At 36.1% G+C, this 22,995-nt stretch overlaps 1 protein-coding gene across 7 annotated transcripts in view; it reads right to left on the bottom strand.

The window, feature by feature from the left end:
* kcnab2a (potassium voltage-gated channel subfamily A regulatory beta subunit 2a) overlaps nt 1–22,995 on the bottom strand; it is an 86,211-nt gene that overhangs the window by 17,797 nt on the left and 45,419 nt on the right. For 6 of the 7 annotated variants that reach the window (XR_003277528.1, XM_026221726.1, XM_026221729.1 and 3 more), the window contains 2 exons: nt 1,321–1,364; nt 990–1,027 (listed from right to left, as the gene is read on the bottom strand). Coding sequence is in view for 6 of the 7 variants with exons in the window: in XM_026221726.1 (XP_026077511.1) it covers nt 990–1,027; nt 1,321–1,364 (82 nt within the window). In the remaining variant the exon portion in view is untranslated. Of the gene's footprint in view, nt 1–989; nt 1,028–1,320; nt 1,365–11,672; nt 12,592–22,995 lie in introns of those variants that run through there. The other variant, XM_026221725.1, reaches the window with a different exon arrangement.

The following is a 22,995-nucleotide window of genomic DNA, read 5'->3' as shown; positions in this document are numbered from 1 at the left end:
AATCTGTGTGAATGGCGATTCATGGAAGAATGCGATGTAAACATGTTTATTTTCTGTGAACTTAAGAGTTTACTAAAAAAAAATTTTTTGCGTTAGATTAAGATATTTATTTATTTAGGGGTATACGGATAGATTAAAGTAAAGTAAATTGAAGACAAAAAATTTAGTTGTATTTAGATATTTCTTTAACGATATAATAGTAATTTAAGATTCGTAAAGGTTTTATCAATCTTGAATAAAAAAACATTGCACCTTAAATTTAAGACAAAAATGTGTTATATTTCGATATTTATATTTATACATAGGCTATAAGGGTAATTTAAGATATGTAAAGGTTTTATCAGTCTTACATAATAATACATAAATAAATAAATAAATAAATACTTGAAAAGTAAAAAAAAACAAGACAAAAATGTGTATTGAGATATTTTTTAAAGTTATAAGGGTAATTTTCAGAATCGTAAGGATTTTCTTAGTCTTAAAAAATAAACAATTGGAAAAAAAACATTTTAAGGATCTGCAGACCCACTATTTAAGGATTATTTCACAGAAAAAAAAAGAAAATGTTTTCATTATTTACCCACCATCATGTTCTAAAACAGTGATGATTGACCTTTAATTTAAAAACATTCAAATTTGTTGCAATGCAGTCGTGAAATGAATTATGTTTGGCATTCCTGGCATCAAACTGTCTTGAGCTGTTGTGTTTGAATGCCTCCAAGCATTAATGAGATCTGATTTTCACTGAAAGACACGTGTCAATCTGACTTCAGAAGATTTGGAATATAGTGCTCATAGACTACTTTGGTGACACTTATGGAAAATATAAACACCATTGTGTTCGATGGAAGAAATAAAACCACTATTGTTTACAGTTTGGAAAGCCATGCGTGTGAGTACATGATGACAGGGTGAAGTATTCCTGTAAGTATATGCATGAGAATATAAAAGCTGCCATCAGGACGGGTCAGTGTTGAAACTCATCATACCTCATCTGTGATCTGTCCTCCAAACGTCACCCATGTTCCTGTAAAGAGATCTAGAATCAGTCCCTGCTTTACACAAGATTAACAGGCTCTAAATGATTATTAGTCATCCACCAATGACACTAAAGAGTAAAGCCTTTAAGATGAAGCTACAGATAACATGGATAATCTTTAATGCCCAGCTCCAGAGAACAGAACAACACTGGCTGGACTTTCATCATCTGCTACTACTGTTTGAAAAAAAATAATCTTGTGACAAAAAAAAAAGAATACAAAATCTTGTGTTGTTGGTTGCAGGTTTCCTTATCTACTTCACAAAAGGCTGTAAACGTACCTAATCCAAGACATGAGACTCTCAGGCCCGACTTCCCCAAGTTTCTGGAAAAAAGGAAATAAAGACAATGATTAATAGGTTTTTCTCTGCCTTCTCTATCACTTTGTTCTCTCTAGAACTCAAGGCCATGGCAATACTAAATCAGATTGAGGGCTTTGAAAGCGCCAACCTAATTTTCTGAACATAAAAGCTCTGTTCCAAAAACTAGTGAGCTGCCTGTAAGACAGCTTTTTAAGGGAAAAAGGTTTGTTCCCAAGGCATCTTATAAGATATCTTCGTTTGGTCCAAATCTAAGCGAGCACTGCACATATGTTTCACCGAGAAGGCAATATCAAAAAAGAGCATAGTGGCAATATCTAAATAATAAAAAATATAAAAACATTTAAATATTTATATTATCAATTATTTACAAAATATTAGAATTAAATACATTTATGAAAAGTATATATTCAAATAATAATAATAAAAAATTAAATACATTTATATTTAATTATATTAACAAAAATAGTTGCTATAGACCACCACATATGTTTTTACAGTTCAAAAAAAAAAAATATCTAAACTGGTGTCCCATATCTGCCCGTAGTTCATCAACACAGCTGTGCAATATAAGAATAAAATAATAATAATAATATTTAACATTATAACTAGATAAAATAAATAAATAGATTAAATAAATGCAGCCCTAATGAGCATAAGAGTCTTTTAAAATATTAGTGTACATTTACTGATTGTTTATTTAAATAACTGGTAAAATTACATTAAACCTTACATGTATAACTAACTATAAATGCATACTTTTAATAATGAAATGCATAGTCTTTATTAAACTATTGCACTGATTTGTCACTGAAATATCAGACACTTGAACTGCATTAGGATTTACTGGAAAACCAGATAAAAAAGACCAGTTTTGTGAAATGTTCTACACCCAATCTAATGCTATATTTGATCTAGTACTTGTGTGTATCACACCATTCCCCTCAAACTCTATTGTGATCAGCTGTTGTTTGAGAGAGAGAGATGCTGGGTTTTGAACAGATCTACTGTCTTCAAAGCACTGAGATTGTTCAATGACCTCAGCCCGAGTCCTGTACATGCCACTGGGGCTGCCAGGGGAACGTGTGGTGTTTGTAAGCCATCCTGCTGATTGGTATACAGTGGGGAAAATGAGACTTAGCAGTGCCTGAGGGCAGATTACTGAGCCCAGGGGCTTATGAGAGACTATAGCGAATATAATGAAGAGAACTGGCTGAAGGAAGGTTCACCAGTCCAGAGTCACAGAGCCACATGAGACCATCTTCTGAAAGTGAGCACAAATCATCTCAGAGGACGAAAGTGCTGCAGCTCTCAGCCTAGAGCTTTGGACCCGAGGATTTGGTCCCAACTTTGTTTTGTTTACTTTTTATAAGTCCTTACTTTGTTTTAGTTTTATGTTCCTGCCAAGAAAACTGGTGTACCGAAAAGAACAGCGTTGTGTAAAAAGACAAAAAGATGGTAAGATGATTATACGATTTGTGAAGGTTCACAGAAGAAAAACTTAACAAGATCAGGACATAAAACAACAGATTTGTGCCACAGACTTCTAAAATGAGCAAAAGAGATGAACAGCGTGAACATTTCTGTGTGTGTTTGTGTGTGTGTGTGTGTGTTAAGGCTGGGGGATATACTGAATATTAGAAATTATTCAAAATTCTAACAAACTTCAATATACCATTGCAATAATGCTCTATGTTCATTGAACTCTCCACATAGAGTTTTAAAAGTTTTAAAGTATTTTTTGTAAAAATACAAATAAGTAACCATTGCTATGTAGTGCTACTTTTGTGACACTGCACTCTCAGAAAAAAAAGGTACAAAAGCTGTCACTGGGTTGGTAATTTTTCAAAAGGTACCAAAGTGTACCTTTTGGAAAATTACCACCCCAGTGACAGCTTTTTAATCTTTTTTTCTGAGAGTGTGCCATGTAAGAGACATGTTTTACCGATGACATGTTTTAATGATTTTATGTATAATAGTGTTTTAACTGGTTTACATGTTTTCTTAAGTCCATTTTATTCCTCTTGATATTTTTAGTGCGTATGTGTCTTTAAGAATTGGATAGTTCTTGGACTGTTTTAGGGTATAGCGCAATATGCTTTTAACAGACTGAGTTTTCCTGGTTTTATTGTGTGTTTTTTTAAAGTCCTGTGAACTTTGTAAATACACTGTTCTTATTAAACTTAAATCTATTTTCAAACTTTGTAACCTAGCCTGTTGTAACCCAGGCTGTAAGTTACCCTTTTGATGCGTATAAGTACAAAATGTTTAGCAATTCAATCAACAAAATGTTGGCTGATTGTTTACACTGAAACATTTAGTTGGCCTTTAATATTGATAAAAAATACTGAAAATTACCGAAATATTTTGAATCTGCAAATATTGGTGCAACTAAAAAAAAATAATACACTGAATACATATGCTGTCACTCTGTCCTAGTTTGTGCTGTCTGTACACGAGCATGTACATGAATAAAGAAGTGTGTAACTGGGATTAGGGGTGATATAACATGCTGTTTGTGTGTGTAGGCAATCACGTATATGTGTGTGTTTCTAGAATTGTGTGTGGTGTTTTGTGTGTGTTTATGTGGGGTGTCTATGTTGGTTTAGAAACATGTGGGCGTCCGGTGGCAGAATGCAATGAAAGACGGACCACAGTGGGTCACAGCGAGCCACACGTTGCTTTGGATCCAAAAAGTAACCTGAAGAAAGACAGATCGTATTCATAGCAGCATTTGCTGGGAACTTTAATATGGCTGGTGATTTCTTCAGGCACCTCGGGACAAAAGTTGAAAATATTAAATGCAGAAATGTTTGGCTAATAACTCACTGGAGAGCTGTGCTGTTTCCTGTAGACACCAGGAAGTCTTAATGTCTTTAACTGAAAGGCATGAATCACTAGGGGAAAATGAATAAGTATCTGCTCAAATCTAGTTTTGCAGTTAACATGGAGCTAAAAAGTAAAGAGCATGTGGTTAATCAACAATGGTCAGGTTAAAGTCAAAAATGTCTTTTTAATTAGACTTTGCAGTGAGATAAACTGTTCAATGTTGGACAGATGCATCATGGTTCAGTTGATTCAATGTAAATACCACGTGTGTATTATTTTCAAAGGCAAGCCTTTTGACGCTGTGTAGTGCAGTCAGCCAAACTATCTCAAACATGAGTCGTGTCATTCTGATCAGCTACAATCATCAGACAGAATTGCAAAAACAATCATTCTCATTTCTTGAGTCAATGTTGCTCTGTGGAGTTGAGATGCGCTGATAAACGTCTTCATAGCATCGCAGTACTGCAGTGTTCACACTCTTTAGGGAAGATAATTCAAATATGGTGAGAAGTTTCGGCCCATGCACTCAAAAATCAATGCATGTTTGCATGATAGCCATTCAATAAAGCATTAGACTGGTTGGTGTGATTTAGTTTTGTAAAATGTGAAAACAGGCATGTGCCAAAGACTTCTTATCTCAGCTCTGGCTGCCAAAACTGGGCCTTGGTATTCTCATTATAAGCAGCAATTACCACCCAGTAGGAAACAAACAATATGCACAGATGAATTCCAAGGCTGTTTATGATTCACTCATCGATAATATGTACAGTGAATAAGATCTGAGATCTGTAGATCAAGAGAGGGCTCCTTTCATGGTTTGATGTTGGTGACATCAAACAGAACATGATTAGTACAGATTAAACTGGAACTCTACAGCGATAAATGTATGACTGAAGCTGTGTATCTGTGCCAAGGATGCTCAAATAATAAACCTATCCTGTGAAAACCACTGCGTTGGACTGAAGGTATGTTTTCAGGGCCAGTAGACTCTTGACTGCTCTAGAGTGTTACTGTTTCCTTGTTGTCAGCGTTCTGTTGTGTTGAATATTTCATGGGCTGGAGCTGAATACTGCATAATGGACAGTGGCCCAGTCACAACTGGACCCAGGTGCAGCGCTGGAGATTGGGTTTGGCAGGAGTCACCAGAGATCAAGCCAGAGGTCAGTAAATGTCACCTGCGTCTTTTAGCCGGGTTAACGATATACAGAGAGCACGGGCCGGTCAGGTTTGTTTACAAAGCAGAGGAAGTTCAACTTTTCAGAGCGCAGATGAAGTCAGTCTCTGTTGATCTCCACCAGCCTCAGCGAGTTTCTGAACTCAAAAGATTAGGACAGCTCACTTTCAAAAGTAGAACATGATGTGTCCAAACACATTTGTCAGTATAAAAGGAAGAGTTCAAAAAAAAAAAAAAAAAAAACGAAGTCAATTCTCACATCATTTACTCACTCTCATGTCTTTCTAAATGGCAGATCCTCTAGAACTGCAGGTAAATGATGCCAAATGGTTATTTGGTTATTAACAAACGGCTCGAGCAGCATCTTTTTGGTGAAAACGTGGTGCAAAATGTCTTGATAGCTGAAGTTTGAAACTTAAAATGACTTCAGTATCAGCATGGCTTCAACTGCTCCATTGCATGGCTTCAAGACTTGAAATATAGTGCAGAAGTCATATTGCCAACTTTTATGATGCCTAAGGGTGAATAAATTATGAATTTATTTTTATTTTTAGGCAAACTCTTCCTTAAAGGCAAATGCATTTCACATGTCCAAAAAGGAACCAACTGGCCCTCAAAGGAAATGAGAGCATCACTGAAGTAGTGCACAAAACTTGCAGTTATGAGTAATTAATGGCAGGAAAGGGCTTAAAGGTCATGGAAAAACCATGAGCCACATTATTCAAGGAATTTGCATGGAATTGCATGTACACAGTTCTTCATACGCACACAATACTCTGAAGGCTGCCTCGTGCCGATTTGTTCTCTGAAATGTTTATGTAAGAGCAATTCAGACTGTGAGAAAGCCTCCTACACCCGGTTCTGAAAGCAGTAGCTCTACCTGAGAACAGCTTCAGCTCTAGTCAGAAAGAAGTTCCATCACAAAATCCCACAACTTTCCCTCTTCTCCACCAACACAGCATCCACACACACCATTATCAGGGTTATGAAGCGGCCCACACAGAATCTGCACGTGCACAATTTTACAGAAAGCTCCGGAGACCTGCAGAACTGGATCGACTGTCGTTCACAAAGTCCTACACATTGCTCTACAGTATAAACAGACTGGACATGACCATTTGATTAAAAATGATATTAACAAATCTTTTATATGTCGTAGCCATGCTGCTCACTAATGACATAAAACTTCTGCTTACCAAGGCTGCATTTATCAAAATACAAGAAACAGTAATATTGTGAAATATTGCTACAATTTCAAGTTTTTCTATGCGAATATATTTTAAAGTGTTATTTATTCCTGTGATACAAAGTTGAATTTTCAGCATCATTACTCCAGTCTTCAATGTCACATGATCCTTCAGAAATAATTTACTCAATAAAATTTCACTGCTTTACTTTTTTGTGGAATTCTTTGATGAACTTTAAAATGAAACTTAATTTTGATCAATTTAATCCATTGTTGCTGAATGAGAGTATTAACTAAAATAATAATAATAATAATAATAATAATAATAATAATACTAATATGTAGTGTCTAATTTCTAGCAGTTAATCTCAGTCACTCAAAATGCCCAAGACAGGTAATTTAAAGCCAATATGAAACTGTTTGCAGGCCATTTTACTTCTGCATTATGAAGTATTGATTCATATTTGTCTGCAACCCTGCTGAAGCCCTCTGGCTGAAACTTGGTGACGTCATCATTTCAGGCAGAGCTACTTCTGTTTTGATGAAAGATTATGAAAACAAACATTTTCCTTTAGAATTATGTGCACTAATGAATTTTGCTCTATAAGACCAGAAATGTGCATTAAAAAAGTAATTAGAGCCAATTTTGCTCTATAATCTAATGAATGGATATTTCGAATGATTCTGATTTTTCTCTCTGAATGGGAGTATTGCTTTACAAAAAGAAAACAACTAAAGGTTTCAAACCATTTCTATGAAAACAGATGCAGTCCACCCCATCAACATAACACAAATTAGCATAGAGATCAATGAAAGCATTCTGCTATCAGCGAGAATCTACACGTTCTTAAAGCACAAACATGCAAGCCTTAATTAAAAACTATAATAACTGCACAGAGAGCTGAACATCCATCCATCCTCAGTATAGAAACTGAAAAAAAAAACACCTTATCAGAGTGAAGGATTACACCTACTCTCTCCTCAAGCCTTAAATAGAAATGCACATGTGAGACGGAGCGTTTATAGTGCTATTATGTGGCTCTGTAGAAGCAATGGCTGCTGTTTGTTACTCCCAAACATTAATCAAGCTTTATTTCAGGTGGGAGTGAGTCTGAACTGAAGGTGGTATCAGTTACAGTGAGATCCAGAAGTGCAATAAAATCTCTCAACACGCCTACTCTTTAACGCCTTAACACTTTAACACTTACTGTGCTGACTTATATCTCAACACTTCAAGTTCAGAACTTCCAATTAATGTTTTGCAAATGCATTTGGTGAATATTAGATATACAAGTCATTTTACAAACACTGGAGAATGTTTCCAGGGAGACCTTTTGAAATAAAATATGTTCTTGTAAATGCATATCCATTATGTTGTGCTAACCAAAAACCTTTAATTTTTTAAAATCACTGAAATCTTTGAAATCAACCTGCAGTCAGTCAGCTAAAATCTATTTTTATAAATCTAACAGAGACTTGTAGTCTTTAGAAAAAAGCATGAATCATCTGCTGACGTTATTCCAAGGATAAAATATATTGTTTTTGCAATATTTAATCAAGATAAGCTTTGCTTAACCTCTTTTTTCAGATGATGTCACCACGGCTGCGTTGTATATACTGTTTTACTTGCAAACACAATTCACATTGACTTTGTTCTCTATTTGCATTTACAGACTTAAATAAGGAGATTTGCAGCCAATTTTGCATCGCCTAGCTTAATAGGATCTCCTGTTTTACTCAAATCATTAATTGAATCTTGACCGGAGTCATTTAATTTGTCTGCACAGCTAAACTGAAGCATCTCCACAGAGAGTGAGGGTAAGATAAGGCATTGATGTCAAGCGACTTCAATCTATGATATGGCAGATTTCCCAATTCTTGTCTGTCTGTGCTACTGTGTAGAGCGAGCAGAGTAATACTGCACGAGCTGGACTGGGAAAGATGCTGGTTAATTGAACACCCCCCCTCCAGTCTTCTCTCTTTACAATGGTCCTGTCTGCTTCAATTCATCGAGGAAGAATGAGATTGTGATTGGAACGGACTAAAGAAAATTACACTAGGTGAGACAAAGGTGCCGGTCTGCCAGAGTGAATCCCCGAAAACAGAACTGGAAGGACTTTTATACCTTAGAGAGTACAGAGTAAAATCTAATCATACTGAAACACACATTTATTTTGCCAGGAATGGGAACATGTGGCATGAACATCCTTCACCTGTAGTTCTATACCTTTCGAAGTAAAGGCTCCAAAAAGCGGGGTTTCGCACAAATGTCACAGAAGAACCATTTCGGGCATCGAGAGGATTTTACCTCATAAAAGAGGTGGAGACAGAGACAAGAAATAGGGTGTTTCTCAAAGAGAAGTTCAGTTCTTCAGAGGCTTCCTCAACGTCAACACACTAATAAAACTTATTTTTGGAGAAATCTTTATATTGTTTTGCTTTGTATTAATGCAGTCCAATGAAACAATTGTCTAGTCTCCCTGGGGCTTACATTATTGGCAGTTTAGCATTTAGTAAGTAATTTACAACAAAACAAAGTATAACATTTATCCTTTCATGTCTGAAAACATTATTTTTGTCTTACATTTCATAATAAATTCAAGCAAGCTCAGTACTGACTTGTTTTTCCTCGGTTTATTTTCATGAAATGGAACGGGTACAAAGGATTGTGGGTGATTAAAGGTTGCGGAGGATATGTCCCATGCATCCTTGAAATTCAGCTGAATGAAGGATGCAAAACAGCCTTCAGCAACGTTTGATGACGTGGCAGCCAAGATATGCAGCCTTCGTAGGATGCAGTCTTCCTTTTGAGAAGCACAAATTGTTGCAAAGGGAGGCCTTAAATCTTTATTCCCTGAGGCATGAATGAAGAACTAGAGTTGCATGTATTTTTGTGTGTATTAGCATTACCTGTAGATTTCAAGTTCTGTACAGTCTAATCTCTAATTGTCATACTATTCAAATTTTGGTTTTGACTATGGGTGAATCTCCAGTCACTCCAGACCATTTATTCCAGCTGCTGTGAGAAAAGGCTACAAACGATCCGTCACCTACAGCATCCTCATGTGTGATATAGCATACTAGCTAGGACAACTTCTTTATGTTTACAGATGTGACGTAATGACGCAGCAGCATGCTCAAAGTTCCCACGAAAAGTTACCTGTACCACTCAAATTAGAAAACTTTTTTACAAGCTTACAAGCATTGTGAATCGAGTTAAAGGCGATAGTTTTGTGTACTTGCTCAAATATTGATTTTGGATCATTTTTAAACAAAAAAGATACGGACTGCAGCTTTAATCAAAACAGAACTCAAAAAAGAACATTTAAACGGAAAGGTTGTGTGGATCAAACCACTAATGCGTTAAAAAACACGTTATTTTTAAGAGTGTAGGAGCAAGAAGCTTGTTTTCTCTTCATAGCATGTTCATTATATTGCATTAAAGTTGTCTGTGATGTAACTTAAAAACATTTTTTAAGAAAAACTTAAGTTTCTGATTCAAAAGCCCACTTCTGCTACCAACAGCTCTAGGGACTTAATATGGCACATCAGTGAAACTCACCCTGACAAGAGAGCAGTGCGTCCCAAGCTGTTTCTTCCTCTGGGTATTTGAGCACAGCTCTCAAACAGATACAAACAAACCCTCAAAGAAACTAGAAGACACTGCCAACAGGCTTTCATCACATATACATGTACTCTCCATATGTATATAAGCACACATTCCCAGCAGTGTCCAGCCGGGCAGAGCATCATTAGCAAAGATCAGCTCAAAGCGATGCTCTAGTTTATCCGACACACATCCTCTAGCAGAAGATCAGATGCTGACCTTGCAATCAATATGGGGGGGGGGGCTTCAAAGAGCTGGAGGATCTCTGACTACTGGCATGTGGGGAGGGGGGGGGGGGTCACTCTACGAACTCAAGCTTAAGACAACAGAAGGTGCTGGTATCAAATACTGCTTGCCTTTAAGAATTTAGAACAATAGAACAAGTGTACACATGATACATTTTTATTTAAAGGCATAGTTCACCCCAAAATTTTATTTATGGCAAATTTACTCACTCTTATGTCATTACTTCTATCTCTTCTCTGCACTTCTTCACTTCTCTAGCTTGTTCCCTGACTTGGTTGTCTAATAAACTGGGCACAAAGTTACAAATACTGCCGAGTCTTTTGACAAATTGCTTTTTGGAACGTTTAAATATAATTCCACACCTGTATGATATTTTTTTCTGATGAATAGAAACAAAGACACTTTTGAGAAACAGCTTATGGTAACCACTTATTTCAATTCAAAAATTAAATGTAAAAAAAAAAAAAAAAAAAGTACTTTTTTTTATTTTTTATATAACTTAATTTTTTTTTATATATATATAAACATGACAGCTAAAAGCAATCTGGTAATGTTTCTAGCAGTCATTATCTAAATTTACATAACTTTCAGATTTGTTGTTAATGGATGCAGAAAATGTTGTTTTATTTCAATTTGCATTGCATTTCATGAAACAGAAGAATTAATGGATTTAATCTTAATGGATTTGTTAAAAGAAAGCAGCATCAAATTACATAATGAAATTATATAATACTATTACATATTATGAACTACTAAGAGAATGATTCTGAGACGAATGTGTCAGCAGTTGTGCATAATAACAGTAAGTCCACATAAAAAGCTCTAGGATTTCTTATGGAAAAGCAGATAGCAGCAATGCAGGAATATGAATCTAGTTTGCCAGAGGCTCAGTTGGGTTAAAAAGATTGAGAAAAAGAGTAGTCATTATTCTTCAACAGTTAAAGCTGCAATCTGCAGAATGATTTGACGAGTAATAGTCAAATTGACGGGCTGATATAATCATATGCAATCAAAGCACTTTGTTGAAAGAGTAGAAATATATCAATGCACCAGCATATATATGCTGATTATTACGCTACTTAACCTGGCAGGGTATTCATCTTCTGTTAAGGTCAAAAATAGTTGTTCTTTAATTTTATACAAGAAATAACTAATTGTATTACACATAATCATTCACTTTACTGCAAGTAAAATATTTCACATTACTGGATCTTATCCTAAAGGCTTTACAGTCACAAAATAACCTTTTATTTCAATATGTGCCTTCCTACCGATACTTCATGCCAGTTCTGATGCTCTGGTCACTTGAAGAAGGGACGCTCTGGACGGAGAGCTGCCCAAGGCTCCTGGCCACCATGGCCACAGCTTTGAACTTGCTTCGGGTACCAGTGCTCGGACTGTTAGCGTTCTGTCGATTGAGTCTGTCATCCGTGCTACGGCTCATGGACCGGTGGTCTGTGCAAACAAACGACACCTGCATCCTGTCTCAGAGGATGCCTGGTTATCACAGAGGAAGTTCAGTGACAGAGTGTCTCCAAGAAACAAAAAGAAGCCAGCCAGGTCCTGATCCTCCGGAGAAGAAACTTTAAAGGAGGAAACTCTCTCAACTAGATGGGCAAAGAGCTTATAAAGCAGTCTTCAGTGATGCCTGCGAATCTCATTTCATCAGACCACCTGCACGGCTCCCATCTCACATATAGTCTCACGTAAGAGTAAATGTCCATAGAAAGGTCTTACTTTACTTTTTCAGGTTCAGAGTTTAGTTTTTTCCCATATCCAAACACACAAGCTGGTTTCTTTATAACCTCAGCTCAGTGCTTCAGAACACTTGGGAGTGCCAGCACACAAAGAAGACTTCAAACATAAAGTAAGAAAGTGATGCAATGGATAAGATGTCTTCTCATGTCTCCTCCTGTGAGCACTGTATCTGTCAGCTACTGAGATACCTCACATTCACTGGCGCTCCTCCTCCTCCTCCTCCTCAGTGGAGATTAAGCTTACAAGAGCATTCATAGCGCAAGACACACAGAGACCGAGCGCGAGTGAACGAGTACGAGAGGGTGGGAGGAGCACAGAAACACAGAATGTGGTTGAGAAAGAGAGAGAGGGAGTGTGGGAGGGTTTGCTCTCCCTGATATGTCTTTAATATTTGTACTAATGCTCCACTTTATATTCCTGTTTAGCACTATTTTCATTGCACAAGGCTAATCTGCAAATGCTTTGCGATAGAAGGTTTACTTCTGAAGTAAAAATCCCATTCATTTTCTCCACACGTTTAGCAATAATGTAAACTACTGTTTAAAGGTTTGGGGTCGGTAAGATTTTTGTGTGTGTGTTTTTTGTAAGAAGTCACTTACGCTCAATAAAGGATGCATCTGTTTACAATTTCCACAAGCTGTTTTGTATTTGAATGTATTTTAAAGTTTAATTTATTGCTGTAATGCAAAGCTACATTTTCAGCTTCATTCCTCCAGCCTTCAGTGTCACATGATCCTTCACATATCATTCTAAAATACGGATTTGCTGCTCCAGAAATATTTCTCTATCATTATCAGTGTTGAAAACAGTTGTGCAGATTCACATTTTATATATTTTTGGAAACCCAGATACATTTGTTTTCAGGATTCTTTGCTGTATATAAAGATTAAAAGTACAGCATAAAAAATTTTAATAACAATATAAATAGTTTTAATGAATTCTTACTAAATGATAGTATTCATTTAAAAAAAAAAAAAAAAAAAAAAAACTTTCAAGAACGCATTACTATGAGATCCATTTCTTATGAAAGCTGTCACTCATCTTACTGTAGTTAATCGTACTTTCACAAAAAAATAAAAAAAAATCATACTTTCATAAAAAAGAAGCTTTACACTGCACAATTAATCTCCTATTTAGATCATGTCTTCACTTTCTTTGTCGTAATGAGAGAATTAGTGAACGTGTAGAACTCATGAACAGAACACCAGTGTGTTCAGTGTTGAGGGGATTGTAACTTCCTCTGATTGGCCGCTGTGTTCATGAAATCAACAGATACGTCTATGATTCACTATACTGCTCAATGCTGCAAAAAACAGATTCAAAACAAACAAAAAAATCCAGCTGTGAATATAAACATATGACCAGTTGTTAAAAAGTCCTGAAATGCAGACTGATGGGATTTTTGTAATGGCATGATGGTGTTCTTTACCACTGGTCTAACATTTAAAAGGTTTTAATTTTGTCATACTAATTTGTTAATTATTTAAGTGATATATATTTAGCCTAGGTCTATTTATTTTATTCTTTTTTTTAAATAATTTTATTTGGTGTTTCTCTGTTCTCATAAGCACTGCAGATGCGTGATATTTTGAGGATTTGTGAGTCCAGGTTTTGTTGTTGCTCTGTTGCTTTGTATGCTGCTGTTTGCACTTTAAAACAAACCAGTGAAAAATATTTGTTTGTATTTTTTATGTATTACAGAACTATTTTTTGTTTAATACTGATTTATTATTCTGATTTCATCAGTTAACGGTTAATGTTCGGAAAAACAAACAGCGGTTATCAGTCAGGAAAATTAACCAAAGGGAGCATCCCTATTTTATAAAAAAATCTATTTGCATGCCTATGTAGAAAATGAATAGCAAAAATACCTATAGAATCAAATCTCTTAAAATGAGTGCTCACTGTTGCACTGTTTCATATGTACACTTCTTGATATGTCAGTGGAGCTCACTAAATTGAAACTATAGAAGATTGAAAGCAAGAACAGGAGGTTTATTTGCACAGCTTGCAGCGGATGCCACCATATTGGGTAGTGCTTGGTGCAGGTAAAAAAAAAAAAAAAAAACATTTCGACCAGTGCACGGCTGGATCTTTCATACATGCATGCAGTGCAGGCATGTGTAAAATATTCATTATGCAACTTGATCTGTCTGAATACGTGTCAAAGCCAGGGGAGGCTGAAGCACATTACAATGCAACTGCTAAATCGTTATAGTTCACCTGCCTGCCTTCTGTTAGATGCACACGGGAAATATGTTAGCCAAACTATTACCTTCAATTCATGATAGCACTCTTAGCCCTATAATGTGTGGTGAAGACTTCACACATCACAAACCTTCGTAAATGTGGCTCAGTTGACCAATTATTTCAGTATCAGCAGAGTATGTGATGTGGTAAAGACAGGAGGCACACAGCAGCAACCGATTAGCTGTGTAATGGAACGACATGGGGAAGCTGGAAAACAATATTGGCAGACCAAGGAAATTTAGTGGTAGTTGGGAGCGGATACAGGACTAGTTAAAGAGCTGATGGTGCACAATTATACAGAAATAAAATAATGAAGTATATCAGACCAAGACCTGCTAACTCTCTGCCAACAATGAGTGAACTGAGAAAACTCACCAGCCGTATCCACCTTTTTCTTCAATATGGAAATAAGCCTATGGTTGATATAAGTAAATAACGAGGAGAATAACAACATGCAGTAAAAGGGAAAACTATTTGCACTACAAACAAGGATGCTCATAATTAAGATAATAGATTAAAATAATATGACATACATCCTGAAGGTATAGGAATGTGAAAGTCATCAGGGTCATGTTTTTACTGTAGGTGAACTATGTCTTTAAAAATATGTTAACGTAAGTTCATTTAAGATGTTAATTAATTTAGCCGCAACAGCTAATGTTGGTCTACACTGGACGTGACAAAATGACAAATCATTAGAATTTTGAGTCAGTACGTCATAAATAGAACGAGGCAGCAGTTTACTGTCGGGGATTTGTTGTGTCGCGCCACGTCCAGTGTAGACACTGTGTAAGTTGTACAGTTTGGAGTAAATAATGACAGATTTTTCATTGCTAGGCAAACTATCCCTTTTATTCTCTCACATTGCTGACATAAGATAGGAATAGACTACCTTATTTAGAATCTGACTTAACCATGTCATGCTTTAAACCCTAATAAAAAGGTACTGCCCAACTAGCAAGTACTTCGTATTTGGCCAATTTATTTGCCGTGTGGTGGGTTTTAATTATGGACCCTGCCACTTATCCTTAGTCTATTTAAATAGTAGTTAAAACTTTTATGGCCTTAAATATGATATAACTAAACTTAAGACTTTTTAAGGAACTGTGGAAACCCTATGAGAGGCTCACATGCAACCCTCTACGCACACCTTGGCGATAAAAATTGCCATTGGCTAGACATTTTTTATTTTAGTTGCAAGACTTTTATACTATTTTACACACACACACACACACACAATTTCACCAAAACGGCTCATCTCTGTAAAATGGCAAAACTTCTTAAATCATAGCTTGTTAATCAGTTAAACAAGCATTATATTAGGATATAATGATAATTAATCACTATTTACTACTAGAGAAATCTGCATATCTTCTGCTTGTTTTTAAACGCTAAATAATTCCAAATGATCTCCATTATTTTTACAGGAAAACACAACAAAGAATATGGTTTACACGTAGCGTGTCGATTCAGCGTGGTAGGACTGTTGTTCTCTTTCTTTGTGAAAAACAGCGCTCTCAGCAAAGCGACAGTGAGTCGTGTGTCTTCACACTAGACTTTACGGTGCGTCTAATACAGATACGCTGCACATGCATTAAGATGAATTTAAAAAGTGCAGATCGCTTGATGGAGAGTGAAACTCCGAAGCGCCTGGTGTTCAGCGAGTGAAAATATATTGGTACTAAACTTATAATAGCCTTGAACACACACTAGCGAGTAAAATCTAAGTATTTATTAGCCAATGGCTAATGAAAGACATAATTTAGTCGCCCAGAGGGTGATTTACTCAGTGTAGTGGGCTGACATGCCACACTTGTTCAAACTCAGACTCCAATTCTGTCACCTGTACACAACCAAGTGGAGCGAGGCTTTTTCTATGTCAACTCCTTTAACAATCAAACTGCAAAGTCACCAAACTTGTGGACGAAATTATTAGATTTTTTAACCTCAATAAACCATTTTACAGTTTACTGTGCTTGACGATTTAACAAGTGGCTTACATCTGGGATACACACATGGGAAAACCAATGCTGGGATCTGTCATGCCTCGGATCGTCAGGAGCCGTGACAAAACAAGACGTAGCATATCAAGCTGAACAAGTCCAGGGGCCTGGTTTACACATTGTGTATCTGCACGTACAGTATCACGGTGAAACCCACACCACTGTCACATGAGCAGAGCCATCGGAGAAGCAGCTCGCTTTAAGGACTTGTATTTTGACCTGTTTGTGTGGGTTCTAGTTGCCAAGTAACAAACGATTCATAACCATCATGCATCAGTGAGCACATCGATTCATCAGGTTGGCTGATGTTGGTTCATGATTTGGTAAAATGTGATAGAGGGTGATCAATGAAAGCGTGTGACGTGCAAGACAAAAGCTGCCACTGAAATGACGCAGAGAGCTTGATCAATACAAGATGGAACTGATGTATAGTGCCGTTTCACTGATTTAGAAACCTATAAGTCTTCTTCCCACAATGACTGGTCACAGTCCTTGAGAATTTGAGAAGGCGGATGTGCAATCTCTATGGCAACTGAAGTTTTCATGCACACAGTGTCCAAGCTCCAGATTCTCTGGTTATTCTTAATCTGGGTGTGCGAGAAGGCCAGTCCTCTGAAACACAACCGTTTGGTCATGCAAGGTAAACGTGTTTTCCAGAATATGTTTTCCAGAATATTTTAAAATCCTTGAAATAAGACCCACTTATCGAGAAGGGGGGAAAAATTTTATTTATTTCCAGAGAAATATAAGAAAAGTTTGTAAGAAAAATAGAAATCGTTTCATCAATTTGAGCATGAATCTTTTAGAGGTCTCTGAAAATAACAAAAAAATAACACAAGTAAATGTTTCATTTTTTAAGTATGTTGAGAAATGTTAACTGGAAAACAAGACATTAATACCAATTAAGAAAATAATTATTTTGCAATATGCCACTTGTGAGCGGAATGACCAAAATATTAAACCACCACTTAATTAATGAATTCAGGAATTTCAATCAGTTGCATTGCCACAGAAGTATAAAATCAACCATCTAGCAATGCAGTCTGCATTTACAAACATTTTTAACAAACAAAAAAAAGAGATAATTTTGAAGAGCTTGATTATTATCAGTGTTGAAAACAGTCGTGCTGCTTCATATTTTGTGTAGAAATGTTTCAGTAATCTTTGATAAATAGAAAGATCAATGAACAGCACCAACTATTTTTTAACTTTGATAATAATAAATATAAAATGTTTCTCGAGCAGCAAATCAGTACATTAGAATGATTTCAGAAGGATAATGTGACACTGAAACTTTTCTTTGTTAACAACATCTAAACGATAAATAATAAATGAACATTGTGTTCCTTAATGCAAATGAATGAAATCAAACGCAGCCAGCATTTACAGTGAATCGATACTGAAAACAGTTCTGTTACAGCAGACATGTCGTGCATCAGCCTAAGCCTAGATTTATATAATTACATCACAGCCATTTCAAAGTGTATGATAGTACTAAGCAATCTCAAATTCTCACCACCTTTCATAAAAAGTTACCGGGCAAGTAACACGTTTCAGTGCTGATGCTGCTCGCATTTGGCCCTTTGAACCATTGTTGTTTAGATGAGAGAGGTTCAATTCAATTCAAGTTTATTTATATACCGCTTTTTACAATACGAATCGTTAAAAAAGCAACTTTACAGAAAATTATGTTTCTACAATATTTAGTAGTAGCTACAATATAAGGTAGAGGTTTAGTAGAGGTAACGATATAACTCCTGCTTCTGTGGAAGACATTAAATCATCCACCTATAACAATGGAGGTTTTTCCTCATCGTGGCCAGCTAAACAGTCTCCTGTGAATCTCTGAATGGCAGAAAACAAATTGCTTTCCGATTAAGGCCAAACAGAAACAGCTGAGCAAAACTAAGAAAAATTTAGGAAAAAAATCACACAGCCCATTAAGAAAATAGACGTGCATGTTGAAATCAAGGATCCGTTTGTCATTTGGTTGAACCTGTGAGTAACTGGATGCTTTGGTGAGACGCTGAAGTATTGCCTGATCATGTATTTCAATATCCCAAAAACACTTGATTCTCCAGAGAGACCTGGAGTTGGCAAGCAATACCACATATCAAAACACACTAACAAACACACACGCTGACTCCTGTCAACCATTATGCAAATCATGCTAATCATGCTTAACTAACAGCTGCTGCATGCACAGCTGTGCTACACATCCTGTGACGGAGAAAACACATTACAACAGCTTATCTGTGCTGAGAAAGACCAGAGCTCAACAATAAAAGAGCAGCAACCAGTCTGTTTCAGAGTTTCAGGCCAGCTGACAGATCAGACTCGCAGATGCAGCACATATGCCTTGCAAAACTAAACATTTGGATTTCTGTCCTGTATCGAACAGAGATGATGTGAATTCAGCCAACGTCAACGTAGAATGTCACCACGGTAGTGTTAATGTGTTGTGTCTAAATAAATAAATAAATATTTATAGTGTTCTCAGTTAGAACAATTCAAAGATCATTTGTAAACATTTTCCAGGAAAAGTGAATGTACACATTATAAGCATAATTTGCATATATTTTTGCTAATAAAAATTAAAATCATCTAATATTTATAAGCCTGTATAAATGATGAAAGATACTAAATAAATGTATGTTTAAACTAAAAATTGTATATTTAAGATGTAAAAAAAACCCCAAAATCATTCATTAATTTAAACTAAATACATTATACGTGCATTGAGTTTACTGTGATAGACAAACAGAAGACTAGATTGAGAATAGGATTATATAGTTGGAAGACAACTACAGAATAAAAACATCACAGAGATATTTTCACTTTATACTGACATGCAAATCTAATTCCTGTAAGTGGAGAGTTTGTTCCATGCAAACATCACTTAAACTCAATTTAATCAGGACTGTTCCTTAACATCCTTTGTGCTGGTCTACCTTAAGCCCAACAATCATATACAGCAATAATGAAAACCTTTTGACATAAATACAGCTGTCGTTTCACTTCTTAGATGCATGAAATAAAAGGCACTGATCCTAAAGATTGTAGCGGCCTTCCTTAACTGAAAGCTTTTCTATTACACAGCCCACCTCCCTTCACAAACTCACGTCAGTCGGGACAGACTGCAGCTCAGATCAGACCAGGACACAGTAACATGACAACTGTCACTTCTGATTCACTTCCATGCTTCTGCTTCACCAGGAAACACCTGATTCCTGAACATGCATCTGTTACTGTCATAAGCTCAGATAACCATATAAATATATATACATCATCTAAGGCTTCCTAAAAATAACCAGCTGACACTCAAACTCAAGCAATTCATTTGTTTCCATGGATGTTACAGGCAGGCATGTTATACAGAGGACAGTAATGACAGTCATTTAGACCACATTCGATGATAACAAGTTTTACAGTACTCATATTTTTACAGTATGCAACATCTACTGTGCACAGAATCCCTGGATGACCTACTTTTACATTTCTGTTCAACTAAGAAAGGGATACTGTATCCAGTTTAATGCAATACACTCAAGTTAATGATGAAGAATCAAAGTAACATCAGCTGGGATCTTTTTTCTTAACTCATATAACCAGATCTCCATACTTTTTCTGTTTAATGTTACTTATGAGATGATAAATGAACTGCGCCTGCTGCAGTTAACATGCAATGTAAAAAGTGCACACAACTGCATAAGCCATTTCAAAATGTAATTGTTGTAATAATTTTGCATGCTATTTTAAAACAACATACTGAAAGGCAGTAAACTGTGTAATGTGCAAACTAGAGCCCGACCGATATATCGGCCGATATGAGCTTATTGCATTTAAATCGGTATCGGCGTTTATAACGGCCGATGGAACATGAGAAACGGAGTCTCATGCTTTACTCATGTTATGAGTGTTGCATAGTTTACCCACCAGAGGGAGCTCTGCAGCTCCAGAGTTGACAACAGCGCCAGAAATCCACTAGCGAAGAAAGCGATCAGCCAAGCCAGCCACGGAGATTTTTTTTCTGTTTTGACGGTGAGTCTGTCGTTCTTCATGTGAAATGATTTAGTTCATACACTGTATATACAATGATGTGGTAGTTCTAGCTAACGGTCCTATCATTATCACTTATAAATATTCTGTAACATCACTTACAGCCACTAATGCATTGCTATATTAGAATCTATATATTAGATTAGCCACGGAGCTAATACCATGTTTATCAGTGGAAGAGTGCGAACGTTAATAAGATGTCAAACTATAACGTTATCGTTTAACTTATTCTAAATATATCTGCAGTGTTTCCCACATAATGACCGGGTAACTGTGGCAGGGGGGCAATGACTAGAAGTTATGTACAGCGTGCCTCGAAAAAACAACAGCTGTTATGTTATTGAATGAATTCATTAAAAATAGGTCATTGCACTTACATCAAATCACGATATTGACGAATATCTGTAAGTATTAAGACGGAATAGTCTGTTTAAATATGAATCCTGCATGTTCTGCGTGTCTCTGTTAATGAATGGTGCAGAAGCGCCTCTTCATTCATTAAACACACGTAAGCGCGCATTAAGCTCGCGGTGAATTCAGCGTCCGCTGTCGCACTAAATAATCACGTGAACACATGAACAACATCTCCAGAACTGCTCTGACAGTCACTTCATGAGCATTTGACCGTTTGATTTAAGTAAAAGCAGCATCACATCACACACACAGAACTGTAAATGTACGCCAACCCGTCAAAATAAAAGTCCAGTTAAAGGCTGTTGTTCAGCAGAATGTACAAAAGCCTATCATAGACTCGATTACTAAAATATTCGATATTTACAGCCTTATGTTATTCTAACGCTAATATAGCTTCCTTTTTAGCAGGCCCCTTAAATGCTTGCTATTAACGTGATTGAAGGTGGTTCTTCTCAAAATTGACAGCGGTGTGTTCATGACACTAACGTTAACCATTCAACTTCGAGTAGGTGCGTCAGAAATGATTAACCAGAGGGGACATGTAAATAAATGTGAGCTGAACAAGCGCTTTTTTTATTTTATTTATTTTTATTTTTTACAGATTGTTTCAAAGCAGCTTTAAAGACATAACAGGAAAATGTTGTAATATTGTTAAATAGAAGTAGGTAATAGGTAATACCTATTGGTTGACAAATAAAAAATATATATATTTCTCATTTTTGCCTATGTAGGAGATCCCTGTTTATTATCATTCTAATTCTAATGATGACACGAGTAATGATACATGGTGATATTATTAATACACATGCTTATTCTTTCTCTGTCTCTTTCTGCCCTACAGATGGCTGAAAAAGGTGAATGCTGTAGCAGCAAAGTGTTGGACTACTTCTGCAAATACTTTAACTTTAGTATTATAATTTATTTACAGAACACACACAGACTGTTAAAACCAGCTTCAACTGGAAGAAAGTAAAAGTGTTAAATGTTTAAAATCAGACTGTTTTTTTGACCATTAAAAAATATATACTTTTGATGTGCAATTGTTTAGTCATTGAGACTATAATCTAAGGCTTTTTTTTTTTTTTACATAATCTCTTCTGGAAAATGGTTTATACAGCCCACATACATAGAACAGGCAGATATTTTGCTATTGAATGTTGTGTAAGTGCAGTATATAGGAAATGGGTCTAATATCCAGTTTATTTTCAAAATCAAAATATCGGCTTATAAATCGGCTCTTTTCGAGTTAATATCGGCATCGGCCCCCAAAAATCCATATCAGTCGGGCTCTACAAACTGAACCAAGAAGCATGGTAGTATTGCTCACATAGTTCAAGTCAACAAAAACGAAAACAAAAACCATAAAAAACATTTTCATTACCTGGAAAAAAAGTCAATTGAATTAAATAAAATGAAATATTTAAAAAAGTATTTTATTTCAGCTAGGTGCCAAGGCAACATTTCTCATTTTCATTTAGTGATGTTTCAAGTATAAAAAGAAGTAAAACTGAATAAACTACAACTATATAAAACAACGAAAAAATAATAATGATGATGATGAGATATAGATATATATATATATATATATATATATATATACACACACATACATACACACACACACACACACACCTATATACACACACACACACACACCCATTTAAAATAATGACAAAAACACAAAATTACTAAAGACAGCTAGAATTAAAAAAATAAAATCTAATGATCAATGATACTAAAACAACACTCAAATTTCCTGGCTACAGATAAAACACTTTCCCAGTTCTCTCTTTTTCACGCTCACTTCACTTTAGTGTAAAACAGCAAACTTCATTCTCTAATGTCAGCAGATTCTTGTTCTTGCCTTAATTAAGAGCTCCACTCCAGCTCACGGATTTGCCACACGCAAATCCGTGAAGCGCTCCATCTTTTTTGGGGAAGTCGTGGCCTAATGGTTAGAGGGTTGGACTCCCAATCGAAGGGTTGTGGGTTCTAGTCTTGGGCCGGACGGAATTGTGGGTGGGGGGAGCTGCCCACTGCTCCGGGTGTGTGCTCACAGTGTGTGTGTTTGTGTTCACTGCTCTGTGTGTGTGCATTTCGGATGGGTTAA

Source organism: Carassius auratus, chromosome 36, assembly GCF_003368295.1.
Source record: "Carassius auratus strain Wakin chromosome 36, ASM336829v1, whole genome shotgun sequence".
Classification (NCBI taxonomy): domain Eukaryota; kingdom Metazoa; phylum Chordata; class Actinopteri; order Cypriniformes; family Cyprinidae; genus Carassius; species Carassius auratus.
The sequence above is the reverse complement of the archived record's forward strand: the minus strand, read 5'-3'. Positions and strand labels throughout refer to the sequence as shown.